This window comes from Anguilla anguilla, chromosome 14 (genome assembly GCF_013347855.1).
Source record: "Anguilla anguilla isolate fAngAng1 chromosome 14, fAngAng1.pri, whole genome shotgun sequence".
Lineage (NCBI taxonomy): Eukaryota > Metazoa > Chordata > Actinopteri > Anguilliformes > Anguillidae > Anguilla > Anguilla anguilla.
This window is the reverse complement of record NC_049214.1, coordinates 32,787,801-32,802,981: the sequence shown is the minus strand read 5'-3', so window position 1 is coordinate 32,802,981 and position 15,181 is coordinate 32,787,801. Positions and strand designations below refer to the sequence as shown.

Below are 15,181 nucleotides of genomic sequence, written 5' to 3'. Positions count from 1 at the left end.
TTGCAAAATCCAAACCTCGACAAAGAATGGGATTGTGCCAGATGTTCATTGATTGGTTGTTTTTCCCCAACTCTCGTGGAAAAAAATTAATTCAATTGAGCTCAAGAAATGGGTTTTGTTGTAGCTGCGGTGGAACATTCCGAGGAGTCTCGCTGTGTGCCCCCATAACTCAAGGGGAGGCGGGTAGATTACTGAAAATATTTATCCTTTGATAGCGAGAGAAACACTGTGTTTTCAGTTGCATAGTCATAGCGTGTGGTGAGGCTGTTTAAAGACCCTGAGAAATGTTTTGCAAAGTATCCGCTTGTCCTTGGTGCAGCTGGGCTTTTCCATAGGTCTGTTTCCAGGGTGGTGAATGGCCAGATGATGTGGTTAGCTTGAAATGAACACAATCTACAAGTCTCATTGCATATTTCATTTGGGTGTTCTCTCTCTCTCTCTCTTGCTCTCTTTCCATTTTAAATCTAGAAACCAGAAAGCAAGGGTGAAAGGCTGAAAATGAGGGAGGGCCTGTGTGTGCTGGTGTGAATGTGAGAGTATGTGTGGATCTGAGAGACAGACAGACAGACAGACAGAGAGAGAGAGAGAGAGAGAGAGAGCGACAGACAGACAGAGAGAGAGAGCGAGAGAGAGACTAGCTGCTAAAAAAGTAGCATTGCAGTTGTGAGATTACTGTGATAACAACCTTGTGGGGGGAGAGAGAGAGTGTGTAGGTAGGTCTGTTTGAGTGTGTGTGTATGTGTAACCAGCCTCTCTGTCTCTCTGCAGGCCCTGAATGGCTTTGTACTGGTGGTCACAGCTGAAGGCTACATTTTCTATGCCTCCCCTACTATACAGGACTACCTGGGCTTCCACCAGGTAAGTTTCTACCTGGCAACTGTCCAGTGCCTTCCTCAAAATGATCACATCTACCTGGCAACCCACCAGCGCCTTTCCCATGTCATCACATCTATCTGGCAACCCAGCAGTGCCTTTCCAAAAATCATCACATCACATCTACCTGGCAATCCACCAGCCCCTATCCCAAATCATCACATCACGTCTACCTGGCACCAGCCACTTTCAGAAACCAGAGAGGGAGGAGCTTATTCAGCTGAGGTGCAGAAGAAAGGGAGGGGCTTATTCAGCTAAAATACAGAGGAGAGGGCGGGGCTTATTAGGCTGAGGTGGAGAGAAGAGGGCGGGGCTTATTAGGCTGAGGCGGAGAGAAGGGGGCGGGGCTTATTAGTCTGAGGTGGAGAGAAGATGGAGGGGTTTATTAGGCTGAGGTGAAGAGAAGAGGGCGGGGCTTATTAGGCTGAGGTGGAGAGAAGATGGAGGGGTTTATTAGGCTGAGGTGGAGAGAAGAGGGAGGGGCTTATTAGGCTGAGGTGGAGAGAAGAGGGAGGGGCTGTGGTGCACAGAACTGAATGATTAATGAAAGGACGTTCCCCCACCCCACCCACCCAGGTAGTACAACCCATGTACTTCCTAACAAACAGATTGTAGATTACAAAAATGTTTAATTGTAAAGAAAACTGATGATAATATGTGATACAATGTGATCTCTGAAATATGAAGGTTTTATAGCTATTATCAGAATGTATAACCACTCATGAAAGATGTTTTATGGACATTTTGATATTTTTGAACATGTAAATCAACTCATGTGTCATAGAAAATGTAATTTCCCTGCATGCGGTGTGCTTGAAACATATATATGAGAGGCTCTGAGAGCTGTTGTTTGCATCGGATGCCGGGGACGTCCAATGTAGTCCTGAGCTCCTCCGGGGCCTCTTTCCTGGGGCCTGTGGGGACTCGTTGGGCGAGATGGAGGCGGAGATGAAGAGGAGCCGTTATGTAAGGCCTCTCTCTGGGAAGCCATGTTTGATTTGGCCGCCACCACACGGGATGGAGGTCATTTTGGGCCGATGGCCAGGCGGATAAGAGCCCCCCGGTCCTTAGCTGAGAAATGCAAGTCGGGGGGGGGGGTTTTGGGGGGGGGCAGCTCTGTTGGGAAAATATTATTCCAATTCGTCACGCAACGTCTGTCTGGCGGGGTAAGCAAGAGTCGGCTTTCTTTGTGCAGAAAGGTTTTCGAGGCTCAGTGCCAGACCGAGCGTTTTATTTTCTCAAGCTGTTTTACAAGATCCACACGTGCATATAAAGATGGTCAGAGAGCATGGTTAAAGAAACAGATGACCTTAATGTGTTGAAATATGAAATCAGCATGTTTATAAAATAATCATGTAATGTGTAATCCTCTGTGGACCTCCTGTAGAGACATTTCTAATGGTGGGCACAGAGCTCTGGGCAGTGCTAGCATAACGTTACTCTGACAGACAAATGCTCCTGCATAAGCACATAAGCTTACGCAGCGTGTGTGTGTGTGTGTGTGTATGTGCACAGGCAAGCATGCATGCGAGTGTGTGTGTACTTGTATGTGTGGGTGAGTGTGTGTCTGTGTGTGTGTGCGTGTACGTATGTGCATGCCTGCTAATGTGTGTGCGTTTGCGTGTGCATGTCAACCATGGGCCTTCAGCAGAGAAACACTTATCATAGTTGCAGAGCTGGTCAGTGAGTGAAAGGTGTTGAGTTAAAGCTGGGTGCCAGTGTTGTGGTGGTCACCGTGCTTAAGAATGCCAGGATCACTGTACTGGAACCCCAAAGTTTATGTACCCTCTCCCGCATCCCCACGCACCTCACCCCCACCCACCCTCCTCCTGTTCCTAACCATTGTTCCCCTTCCTTCCCCCCTCCCTGCAGTCGGACGTGGTCCACCAGAGCGTGTTCGAGATGATCCACGCGGACGACCGGGCCATGTTTCGCCGCCAGCTGCACTTCGCACTCAACCCCAACCAGGGGGACCCCGAGCAGGGCAGCAGCGGTGGGTGGTCTGCCCTAAATGATGTGGGGGGATGGGGGGGAGGGTACATTTTGGGTAATTCTCATTTCAGCGAACTCAATTTAGGAATTTAAAAAAAAATGTTATACGGGGATTTTTTTTCAATTGTATGAATTGAATTTCAGTTGAATTGGAATGTGATCAATTCCCATCATGCCAGTGGAGATCCCTGCAGTGCCGTGGTAACCAACCCTGTTTCTGGAGATCTACTGTTCTGTAGGTTTTCACTCCAACCCTAACAAAGCACTCCTCATTCAACTGCTAGAGTTGTGCCAAATTAGAGTTGAAATAAAAACCTACAGAATTGTAGAGCTCCAGGAACCTGCAGACTGTGTCAGTGCTGACTGTGGCCTGTAGCCTGTGTCAGTGCTGACTGTGACCTGCTGCCTGTGCCAGTGCTGACTGTGACCTTCAGCCCTGCAGATACACAGTTGGCTGTAGTGTCACCCAGGGGTGCGAGGGTTACAGTCAGCCAGGATTGCAGCATATCAGCTCACTAGCGACCCCTGCTGTTCAATTGGGTACCCACAAGTCCACCTGCTGAGCTGCATATGAGGAGTCTTCCTCTGTGTCATGTCGAGCCTGACGTGCAAACTGCAGTGTGATAAGAAACGATGGCCGACATTGTGTGCCTCAGAGGAGACCACATGCTTATCTGGAGTGGAGGTTGCAGCAGTGGCGCCGGTGATAAATATACTTGCATGTTCCTAAATGGGAGGAAAAAAGGGGGGGGGGGGGATTATATGTATTATGTATTTTTTTTTAAACAGCCAGAGTGTAGAACCCTGGTGGGATATTGATGTCACATCTGTGTTTGGTCAGTGAAGTCCCTGGGATGTTTGGGGGTGGGGGCAGTTGATGTAGCGTCTAGTGCTGCTGTTGGGGGTGGGTGGGGGGCAGGTGATGTAGCGTCTGGTGCTGCTGTTAGCCAGGCTTACCTCAGACTGCTCTGTATCAGACGGGCTGGACCAGCTCCAGTCTGTAAATTCCTGACTCATACTGTGTGTACTCAGCGCACCCCTATGAAAGAGCAGGCCGTGCTGGCCAAGGTGTGAAATCCAGTGTAGAGCATGTGATACATTTTGACATGTGTTGAATTATATCTCGTAATGTGCAGATTTACAAGATTATTGTCCGTTAGCCGTCTGAATATGTGCTCTGTGCTCTGCTGTGTTATGCAGGCATGCAGAACAGCACCCAGATTTCCAATAACGTCGTGGCCTACGACCCCCAGCTCGTCCCCCCAGAAAACTCCTCCTTCCTGGAGAGGAGCTTCTGTTGTCGCTTCCGATGTCTTCTTGACAGCTCCTCTGGCTTCCTGGTAGGCCCCCATGTAGTCCACTTCCTCTTAGCTTCCTGGTAGGCCCCCGTGTAGTCCACTTCCTCGTAGCTTCCTGGTAGGCTCCTGTGTAGTCCACTTCCTCTTAGCTTCCTGGTAGGCTCCTGTGTAGTCCACTTCCTCTTAGCTTCCTGGTAGGCTCCTGTGTAGTCCACTTCCTCTTAGCCTCCTGGTAGGCTCCTGTGTTGTCCACTTCCTCTTAGCTCCCTGGTAGGTCCCTGTGTAGTCCACGTCATCTTAGCCACAAGATCCTGGATAAAATCCAACCAGCACATGCCGTCATAAAATCAGTGGTATCGATTTACAAAAACTAATTTCCACAAAAAGAAAAAAAGTTACTATCCTTGGTTAGTGGTCCTATTCTGTTATTTGAAATCTACTCTGCACAGGAATTATATATTGTAATGCTCTTTAAATTTTGCTATAGATAATTATATCAAACATAATTAATTTATTATTATTATTATCATTAGTAGTAGTAGTGGTAGCAATTGTAGTAATTATAATTGCATAGTAGTAGTTATTGTAGTAACTGTAATTGTGTGGTTGTAGTTATTAGTAGTAGTAGTTGTAATTGTAATTGTGTTAGGAACTGATTTGAATGACCTCCTGCTCCCCCCTGCTTTCAGGCACTGAACTTCCAGGGGCGTCTGAAGTACCTCCATGGGCAGAACCAGGTGTCGGAGGATGGCACGGTTGCCCACTCCATGCTGGCCCTGTTCGCCATCGCCACGCCCCTGCAGCCCCCCTCCATCCTGGAGATCCGGACCAAGACGCTCATCTTTCAGACCAAACACAAGCTGGACTTCTGTCCAATGGGTATCGACACCAGGTACTGAGAATACAGCATAAATAAACACAATACCATCTTGAATCAGCTATCTTACAAACACAAATAAACCCTGTGAGTCTGGTTTGTGTCCCCATAAAGAGTGCAGAAAAAACACAAGTCCCCTTTTCTTGTGCCTCTGTGACTCTTCTTAGATTAGCTCTGTGTGTTGCTGTAATTTTTTATTGTATTTGAACTGTTGTCTGATATGTTGCATGCTTTCTTGATAAATCTCTCTTGAAAGAAAACGGTTATTAATCTTAAGAGACCTAGTTGAATAAGTTAGTAAGTAAATAAGTAAGTTAGTAAGTGAATAAGTAAGTTAGTAAGTAAATAAGTAACTTAGTAAGGAAATAAGTAACTTGGTAAGTAAATAAGTTAGTATGTGAATATGCGTGCGCCAGTTTCCTGATTATGTTTTTCCTCCATTTCTCCACACAGAGGAAAGGTGGTTCTGGGATACTCTGAAATGGAGCTCTGCATGAAGGGATCGGGATACCAGTTCATCCACGCTGCCGACATGATGTACTGCGCAGACAACCACATGAGGAGTAAGAAGCCTGGAGGCCCGAGTCCCGCTCTGTCCTCTGCTCGACACTCGCAACTCACCTGCGCAAAACGCGTCAGCAAACCCATCAAACTGGGTTCAATGGCTCCACCTGTGCCAGGCTTATCATACTACCCTCAAACCCAATCGCCACTTTCAGAGGCAGTATGCAGATTTTCCCTACTGGTGACAGATGTGAATTGCATTCTAATGAAAATCAGAAATGCAACTGACATCACTGGCTTATTGTGTATAATATCAGCTGCTTTGCCATTCGAAAATATGGTAAAATTTTGAGGTAACATCTCGTCCTCTGTTAGTTACAGATGCATCATGGTCATTTAGGTACATTTTATTGAAATACTGCAGTACTGTATCCTCAGTCTCCCTCTTGCACTTAGTGACATTTACCATTATGCTGAGGTTGAGGTTGTGTATTGGCTATGGCCACCATTATCAGGCATGACTGATAATTAGCATCGTCGGTTATTTTCCCAACATTTTATGTTTGCTTTTGGAAGTTGCTTTGGATAAGAATGTCAGCTAAATACTTAAATGACAAAGTGTTCAGGTACCCTGTTAATCAGCTCCATCACCTGAAGCCTGAAGGTTGCTTCCCAGCTAACAATTCTCTCAGAACTTTCCTGGAACTTTCAGAAAGTAAGGGTATCCAGTAACAATTTCCCAGGAGCTTGGAGGGTCTCTTGGATGTTGTCTTTTAGTCACAGTGCCAGAAAGGCCTTAGAACTAGTTTTTTTCTTCTTCGTGTGAACAGAGAATTTAAGGCTTGCAGTGAAAGCACTCAGAGCTCTGTGTGTGTGATTACCAGTGTGTTTTTGCGCCTCTGCTCCTCAGTGATAAAAACGGGAGAAAGCGGCATGACCGTCTTCAGGCTCCTGGCGAAGTCGGGCGTCTGGGTGTGGGTCCAGGCCAATGCCAGGCTGGTGTTCAAAGGCGGAAGGCCTGACTTCATCATCGCTCGCCAGAGACCCCTGACGTGAGTGAAACTCGCGCGTACTACCCAAGCGGCCAAAACCAAACTTCGTTTTTGAAGCTTATTTCCTGGTGTTGTAGTTCCTGGTTGCTCACTAGCGCCACTACGGATGGCTCCAGTATAGGTGTTTTCATATCCGGTTTCCATGTAAGTCTACGGTACAAATGCGATCAAAATACAAAGTCAATAATTGTTTCTCACAAGAACAAATAGTCATAATAGGTGTATTTTATTCGTCTTATGACTGTCCATGGGTCGATTTCATGATTTATTGCGTCATTTGGGCACAGTGCCAATATTTGTTCTGGACCAATGAGGTACAGCTTGCGTCACTTCCGGATTACTGCGGAGGACTGAGCTACAGTAGGGGCTACAATCTGTGGTCACTGGGGTGGGAGGTGGCGTCTCTTGGCTTGACATTGCGGCTCCGACCACGGTCCACCTGTGCGAAGTCAGAAAATGCAGGCATCCCATTTTGTAGTGGTTTAATTATAGCGTGTGCTATTTACAGCTGCACTAGACGACCATAAAATAATCCTCCTCTGAAGTTTTTCGGTAGCCGAGTCATTTTTACTATTTCCTTTAGCCCACTTAACCAAATAATTAGTTGGCAGAAAGCGTAATCAGCTAACGCTTATTTGCTATATGTGGTAGTCCAGTAGCCTATGCTAAAACAGTTCGCAACTTCGGCTACCAAGCCATTTGACTAGCTAGCTAACCCTAACCGGCAAATATTCCATCTGTCAGTCGTGTACATTCCGTAAATGTCTACCTGGGCTATGCTACACGAATGTGACAAAGCTAGAAGCTAGCAAGAAAATAATAATAATTAGAAATTCAATGTACATTATTTTTGTCTTTATGCAACAGGTGGAAAACTTGCTCTTCAAAGTGCGTTGTCATATTTACACGCCTGTAGATCAGTTATTAAAATACTTGGTAGATTTTTTAATCACCGCTGACAGTGTTAATTTTTATTCGGTAAAAAGTGATTTGCGAACGATCGGTCAGCTAGCGTCACCCAGCAAGTAAACGCCACAAACGGCGATGGAGTAGTAGAAGTTAATGGATCATTAACTGACTGTGGCGAAAACCTACGACGATAACTTGCTTGGTAAACAGCAGGTCTACCAGACAGTTATATGAAAATTAGCCTAGTCAAATCACCAGTAGTCTACACATCTCTGATTGACTGACCATCAGTGCAGTCGATGTTCTTCCCCTGTAGTTCATATTGCTAATGCGTGAGCTAACCACGGATAGCTTACCTAGCTCACTGACAAGCTGATATGCTAGCTAAGCATATTCGTTTTGCCGAGAAACATAAATTGAAGATAACTGAACATAATTGTATTATTAATGTCATACATATAACGTGATTACATGACACAGTACAGTCACGGGTGGAAATTAAACTCCGTAAACATTTGATCATATATTTTAAAACATAACGGCAGACAGTCAGCTAGCCTCAAGTTCTTTCTGTAATCGTTCGTTCAGGTTGATCGGCTTTTCCGCACCGGACTGTCAATCACATTGTAAAAATCACAAGACCGCTTAACTCTATGGTTTTGGCTCCAAATCGAGAACATGGCCGCGCCCGCCATTGAGCTTCAAAACGTGTTTTACAGACCCACGGAGAGGCAATGGGTGACGTCACAGTAGCTTTGTCCATATTTTTTACAGTCTCTGGTACTACCTGTCAAAATCTTTTAACTCGCAATGTTAACCTTGTCCACTCTACAAAAACAGAGAGAGGGATGCTTTATAGTGTTCATTTTAACTGTAAAGCTGGGGAAGGGGTGCACAGATTCTGTCCAGGAGGGATGGGGAGTGTGTGCTGATTTTCATTCTCAACAGTTTAACCTGGCAGAGTTTACTGAATGGCTGCACACACCAACGCCCATTCATGCCGTTATCAGATCACAGGGTAAGATGATTCCACCTAGGGCATGTTCCATCCGCAGCTGTGGCTCACAATAAAAAACGTGAGGACTTTATGTATGAGGTCATTAAATAATCGATTGCAGATGCTGACCTTCGGGTGTTTGGTCTGAGGAGCTGACCTGTATGAACAGTGCAGAGCATTTTGAGAAGGACCTATAGACCTCTTAGTGAAATGAAATTTTATTGCTTTATCTTCGGAGCAGTTTCTACTGAAAGATCTACTCTTCTGTCTCGTTGCGCTTTCCTGGTCCACGGTAGTCATGGCAACTCAGGGGCAGAGTCAATTGGAACTCAGTTGCTGGGTGACTTCCGGTGGTGACCTTTTGACCTTCTGTTTCCACCCAGGAACGAAGAAGGAGAGGAGAACTTTCGCAAAAGGAGGCTGCAGCTCCCCTTCAACTGCTCCTCTGGAGAAGCGCTCCTCTACGACACCGGCCCCAGCCTGGACATGGTGGAGGGGAACACGCCCAAAACCAGGAGCACATCCGAGGTGCAGGACCTGGACCCCAAGTCTCTCCTGGGGTCCATGCTCAACCAGGACCAGTCGGTGTATATCCAGCCCCCCACCCCGGACCCTCAGCTCACCCTGGACAAAGCTTTCATGGACAGCCACGCGCTGCTCAGCGTCCCAGGGGATGCCTGGCAGCAGGAGGTGTCCCCGCCCAGCACCGACCTCAAGCAGGACCCCACGGTGGCAGGCATCATGGACTCCCTGGAGCAGATCATGAGTGACGGCAACCTGGGCGCGGCCCTGGAGGACCTGGACGTGAAGGACAGTGAGCTGAAGGAGTGGGAGCACACCCTGCTGAAGATGAACATGAGCAACGACGTCTCCCTGGAGCTCAACGGCATCCTAGCCAACGACATCTTCTCCTACGTGGAGGATGCCCTCTTCAAGGAGAACGCCATGGGCCAACGCCGCAGTGACGGGTCGAGGGAGCTCGGTGTCCCATCGAGCTGCTTTGCCGACGCCCTCCTCGGCGAGCAGAGCGCTTTCACGGAGACGTCACGGGGTCTGTCTGGAGCGGGGTTGCAGGATTCCGGGTTGCCTGGCAACCACCAGAACGCGCCACTCCCTGCTGTGCTGAGGCAGGCACAGGCTGTCCCCCAGGTGGACTTTGTCGGAATTGGAGAGCAAAGCATTGTGGGAGCAGGGAGTGGGGTCGGAGGCATGCAGGAGGTCATGTGCCCTGACTCTCTGGTCTCCATGAGACTGAATGGGCCTACTGTGTCACAGAATGGTGGTATGTTGTCTCTGAGACAGCCAGAGTTCGGTGCCCAGACTGGCCTGAGTCTTAACAACATGATGCCCTATAGCTCTGCCCTGGCCACGCCCTGCTCTCAAACGCAGGTGAACCAGGTGAGGCAGGGCCTGCCGACTATGTCCAGCTTTGGGTCCTGCCCGCAGAAAATGCGGTCGCCTCCCTCAAGCACCGTCGGCCCGGTCCACCCAGAATCTCTGGTTCTGTCCCTCCCAAACCAGCGGCAGCAGGTCGGAATTGCGGGAAAGCATTTCGAGTACCAGAAACGACAGACTTTCATAGGCCAGTCCATCCAAACAGCTTTGGAAGAACAGCGAGGCCAGTGGACCCCTTGCATCCCCAACACTAATTTTGAAGACAACCTGCAGGACGTCTGCGCCCAAAATTTGCCCCCTCAGCAAAGTGTCTCGAACCCTTCGTCGGCACAACACCTTCAGGGCTGTTTCTCAGTCCAGACGCAGAGTTTACCTCCTCAGCATCTGCACCCGTGGCAACAGCAGCAAAACGTTTCCTTGGCGACGTGCAACAGACAGCAGTACCCCTTGACTCACCCGCCCATCCCCTCCCGCCAGGAGTGCCACAGGGACTCCTCTTCAGGCCCTGTGCCCCATGTTTCGCAGAACTGCAGGATAGTCTATGGCTTTGGGACGCAGAATGCCACGCCTGCCTCTTCATCGATCACGAACAGCTGCATGTTCGATGGCGGCCTGTCGTCCGCTGGCAACGGGGTGTGCTTCAGCAATGTGGAGCGGGGGGCGTCCGTGCCTCCCTACCAGAAGCTGAACCCGTCAAACAGCCAGAGCTCCCCACAGGCCAGCTGCTGCTTCCAGAATCTTCCGGGGAAGTTGGTCCTGGGCCCGTCCAGCAGCAGCCAGGGGAACGGCCTGCCTTGCCCCATGGCGCCTGGCTTCTCCACAGGGGACACGATGGCCCAGCACCAGTTTCTCAACTGCAATGGGCAGACACAGGTAGCCAGTTGTTCCTTCCGGAAGGAGCTCGCCATTCCAACAAAAGCTCAGTCACATGTTTTAACAATGTTGTGTGCTTATAAGGTCAGTTTACTAGGCTTTCCCGCTGCTGAAAACTGAGCTGGTCTCAGTTCCCTTTCACTTCGGTTACATTCATGAATGACAATCTCAATAGTAAACAATATTGTGGCCATTGCTCAGTGTGTGAGTTTGAATTTTTTGACTGAACTGAAATAGAATTGGCCCCAGGCATGTTCCAGTTCGAGTGCAGAAGAGTGAGTGTTTAGAGAGACAGCTGCTGCCTCTGTAGTCCATACTGTTCCACGGCTGAACTCTACATTTCAAGAGTTCACGTATCGCTGGTAGAGAGAGATCAGACGGACCATTATTGTTTAAGACAGATACAACCACTTAGAGCAAAGCCTGATCATTTTCTGCTTTCATATGCTATAATGCACGGCTTATATCTAGTTTTATATTTTAAATTACATACAATTTGTCAAGTTTTATAGACCGAGTTTGTGAAAATTTAATTTCAATTGAGTGACAAACCAGAATTATCCGAAAAGAAGTATTTGTTCATTACCGCGTTGGAATTTATTCCAGAAAATTTGTTTTGGTGAACATGAATTGACCCATCAAAACATTAGAGTTACAGCTCTTTGTTGTGTATACAGTGGCTGAAATGATTAAGTAGTAGTAAGATGAGTGTCCCCATACAAAAAATGAAAAATAAAATAACCAACCCCACCCCCCAAATGCATTCTGCATTTGGTGTTTTTCAGACACATATGAGATTCTATGACTGCTGAATATCTGTAGATAAGGCCATGGCCACTCTGTACTGTTTTCTCTTACAGTATGTTATTCTTCTGGCTTAGAGTGCAGGCCACAGAGCCTATTTCCGAATAACATTTTCACCCCTCGGTAAGCTAACATTTAGCTCTCTTTCCGCAGGTACCCGGCCGTCCATTAGAAGACAATGAGTCTTTCGCCTTCCCGCCACTTTCCAACGGAACAGCATATTTTTCTGAGAACAGTCAGACCAACTGTTGTGACTTCTAGAGGGCGGAGGCACGTCCTCACCTCCAGCGGTGTCAAAGGTCAGAGGTCAAAGGCAAGCGCTAGCGGAGAAAGGGACAGAGACAGCCTGTGTGTCGCGGGGCCACCGCAGCGCTTCTTGTGGCTGTTTCCTGTGCCCCGCCCTCCACCCCCTGTCCCCCCATCTACCCCGCGTCCCCTTGGAGATGCGGAAGCCCTATCGTAGCTTCTGCCACTTCTCACGGCTTCTCGGCTCGTAAAAGTACACAAGACTTCAGGCTCCGCCCCCGGACTGCGGGAGCCGCCGCGGGGGTCAGTCACCCGAGCCGCCACTTCGCACGCCATTCGCCCGTTCATCACAGCGGGAAGGAACGTGCCAGGAAGTCCTGATGGATATCTATTTATTTGTTTCTGTTCTTTCTCACTTTTTTTTCCATTATCTTTGCTTTTAATTTTTATGTTCCATGGGAGAAAGAAGCAGGAGTCCAGGAGAATGGAAAATTGATTGCTTAAGAGCTAAAAAAGCGCAAGTCCTTCGGCAGAGACTGTAGGAATGAAGTAGCCAATCAAAAGGGGGTCTGTGGTTATCATGTGAAATTCCTGGAAGTTGATTCAAGCGGTGAATAAGATGATTGATCACTGGTCAGAATACTCCTAACCTCCAGGTGGAGAAGATACCATCTCTTAACTGGATTTAAGACTCGCTCATCTCAATGTGAACCCATGGGTGATTGCTGAGATGTTGTACCAGGGAAAAAAAAAACATTCTGGTGGGATTTTTTTGATATTGTAAACTATAAAATAGTTTAACATAAAATATGAAATTGTAAGGAAAAAGGATATGTGGTGTGGAAATATAAAAATCAAAATGTGTGTGTGAGTGCGTATGTGTGTGCGTGTGCGTGCCTGCATGCATGCATGCGTCTGTTTGTGTGTGTGTGTCCCTGAACTTTCTACTGCAATCTACTTGAATGTGATATGTTCAGGTAATTACCAGGACTGTACTGTTCTTTGACCTCACAGATTTAAAACAGAGTAAATGATAACAAGCTCACAGTCTGTTAATGTGTGTTGCAGCAGTAACCCTGATAATTCTCTTGCTATACAATAGTTTCAAATAAACCTACACCTTTTATATTTTTATATATATCACAAAAATTACTGAATTGTTGAGCCATCCTGTTTTTATCTTATTTTTGTGTGTGTGCTTATTTTGTGTTCATATAGCATATTAGTATTTTCTTGTCCGTCTTTTGGAATGGAATATGTAAGTAGCATAGGTTTTGTCCAATAACACGTGATGTCCCTGTACTGCTTGTACATTTTTAAATTGTTTCATTCCTGCACCACATGTAGCAGTATATGTATGGTTGTCGAGTAAGATTTTGGACAGTGCTGTCCAGAAATCTGGAGAACAGTGTTCAAATCAAAACAAAGGCAAAGTGGTTTTGTGACTTAAGCCTTGTCATTCAGTGTGACTACAGCCTCTATCCATTCTGAATATACTTTGTCCATAACTTTAAATAAGAATTTGCTTTATTATTATTATTATTATTATTATTATTATTATTATTATTCCTTTTGCACATTTTTTCTAGTTTCAGCAACTGTTGTGACCATAATCCTGGATGAATAGCACTTAAAAGCACTCTATTTTCTTATTGACTTTTAAGGACAAAGTTTATCAGAGACAGATTGAGGCCTATTTTGGGCAGAGATGGTGAATCTTTCATGAAGAGCATGTTTAGTTTGCCAAATAAATATAGCTGATCTGGTTAACTTGTCAAGAAAAATAATTGTACAAAATTCAGAGGCTACTGTGGACAGTAATGTTGATATATACCTAATATATATTTTTGCGTTTATGCCCATGAAATAAAACCCATTTTGTATGCATTTCTTTGTTTACATATTACTGAAACATGACTGACTGTTATTTTACAATTCACAATATGATGTGTGGTGTTTTAAATACTGTAGGCCATTAAAAATGTAATGATTTTATAAGTATGTTTATCATGTCATTCATAGAGTATTCATTTACATTCATATAGACTAAAGAAATGACAGACTATCACACAACAGTCCTCATTGCAAATGCCTTGACCTCAGTCTCCAGTAAGAAAATGTTTTTTCTTCATTTTTTATTCTACTAGCAATTTTACATTCATGTTTTTACACAGCCTACTAACGCACAAACATGACAAATTATAACCACAGCATTTTTGTTGTCATACCTTCAAATATAAATTTGAGACCCCACAAAGGTTGGCTATGTCAGACTAGCGACTGAATTTTACTGTATTCAAATCGGCCTTCTGCATCTATTTTTTTTTTTTTTGTCTTGTGGAAGATGTTTGATAGATGGTTGTAGCCAGAGCCGGGCGGCCCTATACGCTCACTACGCAAGTTGCCCCGCAAATTACGCAAGGGCCCCGCATCCCCCTCGTGTCAAAGCGGGTATCAATGTTTACAACTTAGATGAGAGGATGACGCGAAACTATCCTTCTGGTCACGAAAAGAGAAAGAAAAAGAAAAAACACACCATGAGAGTGAATGGCAGGAACAGCAATCAGGTAAACTTGCGTTCTCTCCTCTCCAATTTTGATGTCAGCAAATAACAGTAACGTTAAGTTGATGTGCTAGCTTGCAGTGCATCTCTCTCTGTCTGTCTTGCTAACCTATAGCTGGGCAGTGCATCTGGTCTGTCTGTGTCTTGCTTGCTAGCCACTTCCAGGGCTGTGTTCTGTGACTTTGTGCCTGACAATAGTGAGAGTGAAATACGTAAGGAATAAACCACAACGGGCTGTCCAGTATTATTTTACCGTTGTTAAGAAAAACTCTCGATGGTAGTTTATTTGGACCGTTGTTATGGAAAAACTCTGGTTGTTAATTCTATGAAAACAAGGTTCACCGTGCAGGCCCCCAAGCTCTTGGCAGAGTGAGAGGCAGTCACTGTGGTGCCATCAACCGTGACTGAGAGTTCAGGAAGCAAGGAGGTCTTGCACAGGAAGAAGAGCAGCTCAGTTTTGTTGAGGTTGAGCTTCAGATGGTGGCTGGCCATCCAGGTGGAGATGTCAGCCAGGCAGGAAGAGATCTTATCATTGACCTGTGTGGCCGAGGGGGGGAAAGAAAAGAAGAGTTGTGTGTCATCTGCATAACAAGAAGAAGGTGCTAGAAACACTTAAACAGAATGAATGCAAGGAACATTACTCAAACAATGGCCACAGGATGCACAGCCAATGTTTTGTGCAGCCTATGTTTTAAGCCACCATTCGGAAAAAAATGCAGCCGGCTAACGCTTTCAAAGTTCAGTAGCTCCCAGACAATAGGGCCTAGGACCATCAAACCACTGCTAGAGTGTTCACAG

General features: G+C 46.3%; 1 protein-coding gene across 1 annotated transcript in view; it reads left to right on the top strand.

Moving 5' to 3' along the window:
- The window catches only part of LOC118212668 (aryl hydrocarbon receptor-like), a 68,411-nt gene extending 54,593 nt beyond the window's left edge, over positions 1-13,818 (top strand). The window contains exons 4-11 of the mRNA XM_035390820.1: positions 769-858; positions 2,746-2,866; positions 4,066-4,205; positions 4,853-5,055; positions 5,494-5,603; positions 6,455-6,596; positions 8,886-10,770; positions 11,728-13,818. Of these exons, the coding sequence (XP_035246711.1) occupies positions 769-858; positions 2,746-2,866; positions 4,066-4,205; positions 4,853-5,055; positions 5,494-5,603; positions 6,455-6,596; positions 8,886-10,770; positions 11,728-11,835 (2,799 nt within the window). The 3' untranslated portion in view covers positions 11,836-13,818. The remainder of the gene's footprint in view (positions 1-768; positions 859-2,745; positions 2,867-4,065; positions 4,206-4,852; positions 5,056-5,493; positions 5,604-6,454; positions 6,597-8,885; positions 10,771-11,727) is intronic.
- Positions 13,819-15,181: the final 1,363 nt, after the last annotated feature.